At 41.7% G+C, this 9,484-nt stretch overlaps 1 protein-coding gene across 1 annotated transcript in view; it reads right to left on the bottom strand.

Annotated features, from left to right (window-relative positions):
• The window catches only part of FBXL13 (F-box and leucine rich repeat protein 13), a 177,193-nt gene extending 167,988 nt beyond the window's left edge, over window positions 1-9,205 (bottom strand). Inside the window, exons 1-2 of the mRNA XM_034769768.1 lie at window positions 9,034-9,205; window positions 2,014-2,117 (exon numbers count right to left, since the gene is read on the bottom strand). Coding sequence (XP_034625659.1) covers window positions 2,014-2,117; window positions 9,034-9,108 — 179 coding nt within the window. The 5' untranslated portion in view covers window positions 9,109-9,205. The remainder of the gene's footprint in view (window positions 1-2,013; window positions 2,118-9,033) is intronic.
• Window positions 9,206-9,484: the final 279 nt, after the last annotated feature.

Below are 9,484 nucleotides of genomic sequence, written 5' to 3' on the forward strand. Positions count from 1 at the left end.
ACATGTATACACTCTCTGTCTCTCACATACCACAAACTATAAACTAATCAAGATATTTCTCCTATACACTGGGAAGGAGAAAAGTAAGAGAGCAAGTCAGACTGTTATGGTGATTTCTATTTTAAGTACTTGGAAGGCACTCAGATACTATAGTGACAGCGCCAATATATATTTAGATAGTTAGTTAGTTATTAGGGCCCAATCCCACCTCCAGCGAAGTCAGTAGAAATATTCCCTTTGACTGCAGTGTGAATGAGATTAGCCCCTTAGCCTGTAGTTTCTTTTCCCTTACTGTGATGCCTAAGTTTCAAAAAGAGAGAGAGGTGAGAAATAAAAAATGGAAAATAAGTCTCTGAGTAATTCAATACATTTAGAGCCACATCCTTAGGTGGTGTAAATCAGCACTGACTTCAATGAAGCTATGCCAATTTACACCAGCTGGGGATATAGCCCATAATAACAACGAGATGGCACCTTAAAGACTAACAGATTTATTTGGGCATAAGCTTTCGTGGGTAAAAAACCCACTTCTTCAGATGCATGGAGTGAAAATTACAGATACAGGCATAAATATACTGGCACATGAAGAGAAGGGAGTTACCTTACACAGGGCCAGCTCCAGGCACCAGCTTACCAAGCAAGTGCTTGGGGGGGCCACTCCGGAGAGGGGCGGCACGTCCAGCTGTTCGGCGGCAATTCGGCGGATGGTCCCTCACTCCTGCTCGGAGCGAAGGACCTTCCGCCGAATTGCCACTGCAGATCGCGATTGCGATCGCAGCTTGTTTTGTTTCGTTTTGTTTTTTGTTTTTGTTTTCGTTAGGCTGCTTGGGGCGGCCAAAACCCTGGAGCCGGCCCTGACCTTACAAGTGGAGAACCAGTATTGACAAGGCCAATTCAGTCAGTGTAGATGTGGTTCACTCCCAATAATTGATGAGGAGGTGTCAATACCAAGAGAGGGAAAATTGCTTTTATAGTGAGCCAGCCTCTCCCAGGCCCTATTCAAGCCCAAATTAATGGTGTTAAGTTTGCAAATGAATTGTAGCTCGGCAGTTTCTCTTTGAAGACTGTTTTTTAAGGTTTTTTTGTTGAAGGATGGCTACTTTTAAATCTGTTATTGAATGTCCAGGGAGATTGAAGTGTTCTCCTACTGGCTTTTGTATTTTACCATTCCTGATGTCTGATTTGTGTCCATTTATTTTTTTACGTAGAGACTGTCCATTTTGGCCAATGTACATGGCAGAGGGGCATTGCTGGCACATGATGGCATAAAGCACATTAGTAGATGTGCAGGTGAACGAGCCTCTGATGGTGTGGCTGATGTGGTTGGGTCCTATGATGGTGTCACTAGAGTAGATATGGGGGCAGAGTAGACAACGGAGTTTGTTACAGGGATGGGTTCCCGGGTTAGTGTTTCTGTGGTGTGGTGTGTAGTTGCTGGTGAGTTGGGGGGCTGTCTGTAAGCGAGGACTGGCCTGCCTCCCAAGGTCTGTGAAAGTGAGGGATCGTTTTCCAGGATAGGTTGTAGATTGTTGATGATGTGCTGGAGAGGTTTTAGCTGGGGGCTGTTCTGTTATTTTCCTTGTTGAGCCCAATAAATGGGGTTTTTTACCCACAAAAATTTATGCCCAAATAAATCTTTTAGACTTTAAGGTGCCACCAGACTCCTCGTTTTTGTGGACTGAACACAGCTACCCCTCTGATACATAGCCCATAATGTTTATCTCAAAATAAAAAGCTCAATAAATATATGTTATAAACAGAAATATAATATTAAATACATTTAGTAAATACTCTGTGGACAATTCAAATAAAAATAGACAAAGGAAAAATATTTTGTATGTTTTTAGTACAAATTCTCAATATTAATCAGTCTATTTGTAACATGCTATTAATCTCTGGGCATGAGGGATATTTATTTTGCAGGTGATAGTAAATGCAATATTAGTGTTGTTTTAAAATTGACATTTCAATATTTGACACCACATAGAACACACAAAAACATTTGATAAGTACCATAAAATACCATCTAGTCCCTTCTCCATCATTTCTCTGATCTTTTCTTCTAAAAACTTAAGTGGATCCTCTGGACACATAATAAATATACCACATAGCAGAGTCTGCAAAAAAGAACAGCAAATTAACATCTTTCACATGTCTGAAACTGTTACGCTAAACACAACTACCAAATGAATTTTAAATAGTATAACATTTATACAATTCTCCTCTATCGTTTTATCATTCTGTTTCTTTTACTTAATTCTTATTTTAAATGCTTTAATGTATGTATCAGTACATTTCAACTGGTAGCCCTCATGCCTCTGGTCACATCATAACAACAAAATATATGGTACTTCTACAGTACTTTCCACCAAAGGATCTCAAATTTCTTTAAAAGCATTACTAAATTATATCTCACAATAACCTTGTGAGGTAGAGAAGATGTGGAATTGGGTCCTTCACCAGCAACTGATCCTATATCAAATAGTTATAATGTTGCATTGCTTTGGGGGATGGGAACAGTTGCTTTTCAGCAGTGAGTTATAGGACTAGCTAGTTCATTTCTCACTTATGAATAATGAACAATCTTCTTTTTTATATCGCTGATGTAAATGTAGAACAACAACTATAATTTTACATTTAGATGGTTAAGCCAGAAAATTGTGTCTGCAGTAGCAGAGTGTATTGCTGTGATGCCTCCTTTGTATTTGTGAATGGGGCACTGAGTTATTTATGTTCTATGGTCTGTTCTGAGTGACCACAGTTGCACACTGGAGAGTCTTTAATTTTCCATTTGTGCAGCAAGTATCTGCATCTGCCATGGTTTGTGCGGATGCAGTTTAGGGTGGTCCATGAGTTTCATTGGAGATCGAAGCCAGGGATCTTCTGCATCGGATCTTTCACAGGGTGTTTATTTGTGACTTCCTGTGAGCTCCGTTCAGCTTTCCAAGCTTCATCAGAGTTGAAGTTGCATTGTTGAATGTTAAATGCATGGGTCCATGATTTCAGGTGATGGTGAGAGACGTTGTTAAGCTCCTGGTAGATGGGAAGACGTTCATTTTCCATGATCCTCTGGAATTCTCAAAGGAACTAATTCATTATTCATTTTTTCACAAATTAAAAATGAACAAGGTTTTCTCAGTAGCACAGCCAAACAAGTACCTGGTGAGGCAATGTATAGTTATCTGCCAAAATAAAGACATATTAGAGGATATGCTAATGGACTATGTCTTTAAGTATGGCAAGAAAGATTAAATCAAACTCTATGAACTGGTTATGTTACGCACATAAGGACAAATTATGGCTATATGCACACAGGAATATCCCAGAATACCCATGAAAAGAGAGAAGCACAGGGTAGAAATTTTCCATCATAACTGCACTCCTAAAACTGGAGGAGAGATCACTCTTCTGCAGATGACTATCCTAGCGCACAGTCTGCTGTTTATACAAATACTTCCCCATGCCTGGCAGTGGAAAATATAGTGCTTACCATTAAAAGGACAGCATTTGTCAACAGTCATCACACAGCAATAGCTGAGATACCAGAGTTTTTTCTACGCTGAAAAATGGATACCTGGGTTTCCTAAGCTCTCCTCCTATTTCCACTTGCTCCATTACTGTGGACAACAGCATCATTCTCATGTTATACAGGACTGTAATATGGATGTCACCTTTGACTCAACCCTGTCTCAATGTATAAATCTTGCAGCTTAGTCCTACATAACATCTCTAAGAAATGACCTACCACCAAAACTCTCACTCAGGCTCTCCTAGTTTTGCCTCCTGACTATTGCAGATCTCTGGCCTTGTCCCCTGCAATCTCAGCTCCTTCAAGTCCATTCAAAATGCTATTGTTTAAATCATCTTCCTGGCTTGTCATTCTGATACCTCAAGCTCTTCTCTAGGCCCCTCAATACACATTTCTTGTCTTTACCTTTAGGGACCTTCACCTTACATAGCTTATCTGGTAACTTATCACAATGCCAGACGCTGACATTCTCTGCCAATGTTCCCAACCTTTACTGCCAACCAGTCAGCTTCTTTCTCAAAGTTTCCTTCAAACATTTTCTTCCATGCCACCCCTTGTGCATGGGGAAAACTCAAAACAGCAAACAAACTTAAGGATTGTTTCTGTCACAATGCCTACAAAAAGCTGCCAGCTGACCAAAGATAGGCAGGTCATAAGCTGTGATTTTCTCTTTACTTTACTTTCATTTTCTACTTTCTTCTTCTATCTCATTCCTACCATTCCTCTCACCCCAAAATAAAGAACAATAAAAACCCAACAAAACATGTAACTAACAGAACTGTGTCAGTCATCACTATGTTCACTTGCCTATATGCTATACCCAATCCTCACTATTTTGTCTGCTGGATTCTAAACTCTCCTGGCCAGGGCTGTCTCCATCTGTCAGCACCCAGCACAATGGAGCCCTGATCCTGAGTGCAGCCTTTTGGCCACTATCATAATACAAATGATTAAAAATAAAATATCAATAATACTTAAAACAGGAAATAACTGTGGCAACTGTGATATTTGCTGACCAATGTCAGTACACAAACACACTATTTATTCATTATCAAAATAATCTTTAACAGGGAGGAGTAGGGTTGTATAAAGGGTCATTGCCAGTCAGAATATGGGTGTGCAATAAGACTGTTTTGTCAGCATAGATATAGTCTGCTTTTTAAGACATTTCCATAGGGAAGCAGAACTAAGGAATACAAGAAACAAAAGATAAGTAACGAAATATCTTTTTCTTTAATGTATGAAACAACAAACAATGAACAACTTAAATTTACCCTGTTTGAATATTTTCTTAAAATAAATGATAAATTGATTCTAACTTTAGCTTCTACTGAACCTCACTAGTAAAAAGACAATCTCCAAGATGTATCCAGATGACAATAACAGGGTGCATACAGAAATATCAACAAGTATTATAAATTCATCATTTATTATAATAATTACAATATAAATAATACGCTGTTAAGCAGAGTACTAGATATGCGGACAATATAGTGATTCTCTTCATGTGTGTTTTCACCTTAATATATTTTCCAAAAAAGACTTAAGGCTGTTCAAATACTCCCTCTGCTGGATTGAGCCAGCACCAGTCTGCTAAACTGATTGCATTTTTCATAGATTTTGAGTTCTTTTATAGCTTTTCTTTTTAATTGAATGTGCACTCCTTTTCTTTCAATGGATCTTCTAGGCATAGTATATGTACAAAATTTGATCAAAGAAAATGCAAAATATATCACCAAAAATTTAGATCTGGGAATTCTTTTTTAAAAAATTGTACAAGAAATAGTGTCTTACGGCCTGATCCTGCAACCCATACTCATGTGAGTAATCCTTAATGATGATAATGCCCAACACAGATGTGAGAAAAACTGGGCCTAAACAGTACAAAGGTTGGCTTGTTCTCCTTAATTTCCCCAAGGTTCCAAGTAATTCAGGGGAGACCCATTACGTAACCAAAAGAAATAAGACTTGAGATATTAATAAAGTTTATAAATTAGAAAAGTTATCCCTAACATTCAACAACTCAAATGAAAGCACAATCACACATCATAAAATAGCTTCCTCTCACTTAACATAACATTACCTAGCTAACAACAAAACAATCCAAAAGAATTCAAATTATCAAATTAAAATCAAGATAATGTCAAATAATCAGGCTAATTCTTATATGAACTCTATCTATTCAATAACCTAAAAAGGTGCCCATCTGTAGTTTAACTTAAAGTTCCACAAATTAAAGGTCTTTATTAATATAATCTAAACCTAAGTTTTGTACACAGGGAAAAAGCCAGGAAAGAACAAATCAATCCGAAGCCTGGATTATGCTTAAAATTCAGACTGATATAACTATGTCACACAGGGGTGTGAAAAATTCATATCCCAGAGCAACACAGCTGTGCCAGCCTAACCCCCCAGCGATGGCTAGGTCCTGGCTATCACTGCTCAGGGAGGTGGCTTACATTCAGTGACAGAAAAACCCCTTCTGTTGCAGAAGGCTGCATCTACATTGCAGGATTAGTGTGACATAGCTCTGGTCCCCATAGTGTAGACAAGCCTCCAGATTCAAGCCGTTAACATTTAGACTACAATTCCAATGTCAGTTAACCAAGGCCTCTTTTTTAAACTTCAGTTATTGTGTGATGGATGATACTTCCCTTCACCCAACATATACTCATACAACACATATTACCAATACGATTAATAATAGACCTTTTACAAAAAGAAGAACAGGAGTACTTGTGGCACCTTAGAGACTAACAAATTTATTAGTCTCTAAGGTGCCACAAGTACTCCTGTTCTTCTTTTTGCGGATACAGACTAACACGGCTGTTACTCTGAGACCTTTTACAATTACCTAATCTTAGGTAACAATTAATTTGTGCTCTTTTAGGATTACGATATTTGTTTATAACGTCTTGAAACAGTATACCACTCATTCATCTTTAAAGCTGTTTGTGTAGGAACAGAGGAACCATTTCTCTAGGCTCCATTTCTGTGTTCAGTAATTGTTCAAAAATTGCATACACACACTTATTCACTCATTTACCTTTGTTAAATAGAATGATATTATTAATCAGCCAGGTCACCATCTGAACCGATAAAAAAAATAAAGATTTTATACTTATGACCAGGTGGTTTGCTTGCAAACTCTTCAGCTCTAACAGTCTTCCAGATCTAGTACTACAGACAGAGAAATTGCTAGTGACGGTTTTGCTAATGCTGAGGGAAATTTTCTAACGCACAAAAAGACTGGTGCCTAACTCCCATTTTACTTTCCATGGGAATTAGAGAGCCTAACTTCCATTTTAGTCTTTGAAATTCTCTCTCTGCTAGCAGGTTCTGGCCAATAGGAAACCAATTGTGTGCTTGCTTAGCCGGACAAGTCTTTTGTTCTCCCTTCTCCAAGGTAATGGATCTCAGGGTTCTGGAACTTCAGTCTGTCCTTCAGATATCAGGTAGTTCAAAACCAATGTTAACAGTTGCATGACTCCATCATTCCACCCAATGGCATCATTTGACACAGTTCTAATGATATTTGAATTCAGTAATAGTCCCAAACATCATGAGCATTCCAGAATTAAGCAACAGAGAATTCTGTAGCACCTTTAAGGCCTTGGCTACACTTGCGGATTCACAGCGCTGCCGCAGCAGCGCTGTGAAGCACAAGTGTAGTCGCACTGCCAGCGCTGCGAGAGCTCTCTCGCAGCGCTGCAAGTACTCCATCTCTCCGAGGGGAATAGCTTGCAGTGCTGCAAGCAAACGTGCAGCACTGCAGGCGCTGATTACACTGGCACTTTACAGCGCTGCACTCGCTGCGCTCGGGGGGGGGTGTTTTTTCACATCCCTGAGCGCAGCAAGTGCAGCGCTGTGAATTGCCAGTGTAGCCAAGGCCTAAGACTAACAGATGTATTGGAGCATAAGCTTTCATGGGTGAATACCCACTTCATCAGACGTCTGACGAAGTGGGTATTCACCCATGAAAGCTTATGCTCCAATACATCTGTTAGTCTTAAAGGTGCCACAGGACTCTCTGTTGCTTTTTACAGATCCAGACTAACACGGCTACCCGTCTGATACTTCATTCCAGAATTAATATGTGCCATCTGGGGACCATGTTAACGATGCCTATTCTCACAATTGTAGTCTTGTGATAGTTGATGTTTTACTTGAAGCCCCAGCTGCTGGAATCGAGATCATTTTTAAATAATGAATACTGATAATCTAATGCATGCTTCTGGCCCTGAGGGCTACAGAGAAAAGCTTGAAAATGTGAACCAATGTGTACCCTAAAATGTGTGTGTTTAACAAACCAAGAGTATCATCAAATATAGCAGTCATATTAGGTCATTCCATACAACCTGCCTCAGAAAAATCCTCCGTATCTTTTGACCCAGAACAATCTCAAACCAAGATCTATTGACACAGTGCAGCCAAGAGGATCTCAGCACCATCATTGCCGGAGGCATTGGAGATGGATCGGTCATGTGCTTTGGATGGAAACTGATTCCATCACCAGAGTAGCAATAAGATGGACACCTGAAGGCAAGCGAAAACGAGGCCACCCGAAAACAACATGGCGAAGAGCTGTGTAAGCCGAGCTCAAAAACCTGGGGCACAGCTGGGGAACCATTAAAAGACTTGCCAAAAACAGACAGGAGTGGAGGAGCTTCGTCACTGCCCTAAATGCCAAAGGTGTAATAGGAAAATGATGATGATGATGATTAGGAGCTACCAAAGTTAACGGGCTAGGGGAGTGGCTGCTCTACAGTTATTCTGATTAGTAAAGAGGTTTTGACCAAAGTTTCCATGGCAATCCTGGCTACAAGTTTGGTCTGTTTGCAGAAGATGAATACCCAGAAAAAGTGTCTTTCACTTTTACCATACATGGTGTCTTTATTTTGTTTCTATTAAGGAAATTGAAATATGGCTTCTACATAGTTTCAAATGATTTTCATAGGGAAGAAACTAACCAAAATTAAAAGGGTAGGAGAGAATCAGGTAACAATAGGGTGACCAGATGTCACGATTTTATAGGGACAGTCTTTTTCTTATATAGGGTCCTATTACCCCCCACCCCGTCCTGATTTTTAACATTTGCTGTCTGGTCACCCTAGGTAACAATGCTAAGGCTAAAATTATATATTCATTTGACTATCCTTACAACATTCAAGACTTCAGATAAGTTTTCTCTCCCCTGCACCATGGTGTCAGTGACAGTCTCTGGGTGCTGCTGCAAGCCCAGCCTGTCTCGCAATCGGTGCTAACACAGGCTCAGCCGCACGCGGGTCTCGGCACCAGCGCCGCCGCGGGCCCGGCCCCACGCGGTCCTAGGCCTCTCGTCACATTTAGCCAACAGTGCTGCAAACCCCAGCGCCTGTTTGCGGGGCGGGGCCGGGCCGGGCGGCAATGTGGGGGCAGCTCCGTCCTCCCCAACTCAGCCTGCAGCTGGAACCCCTTGCTCCGCGCCCAGCCGCACCGGCACCTGCGCAGCGCGGCCCCTTTACCTCGTAGACATCGAGGAGCCTGTGGCGCTTGAAGTAAGCCCTGAGCGCGGGGTCCGCGTTGCGCAGGGAGGACATGGTCGAGCCGGGCCCCTCCGGGACCTCGCGGCCTCCTACGGCTAAGGCAGCGGCGCTCTCGGTCGCCTAGCAACCCGCTGCCACAGGTCCAGCCACTCACCGCCCGCCCTCCTTGGGCGCCTAGGCTCAGAGTACGGCGGGGCCCGACAGGGAGGGGAGGGTCGTGTCCCGCCCCCCACTCGCCCCATCGCGACTCTATACCCCCTCCCTGGTCACCCCACCCTGACTCCGTTCTTGCCCTGCCCCTACCCATCCCATCCCGACTGTATAGCCCATGACCTTCACCATCTCACCCCAACTCCCACTCAGCCCATCCCAACTCTGAACTGCCCTGCCCAGCACCCCATTCACCCAGCCCAATTCCATTCATGCCTGC

The sequence above is a fragment of the Trachemys scripta genome, chromosome 1 (genome assembly GCF_013100865.1).
Source record: "Trachemys scripta elegans isolate TJP31775 chromosome 1, CAS_Tse_1.0, whole genome shotgun sequence".
NCBI lineage: Eukaryota > Metazoa > Chordata > Testudines > Emydidae > Trachemys > Trachemys scripta.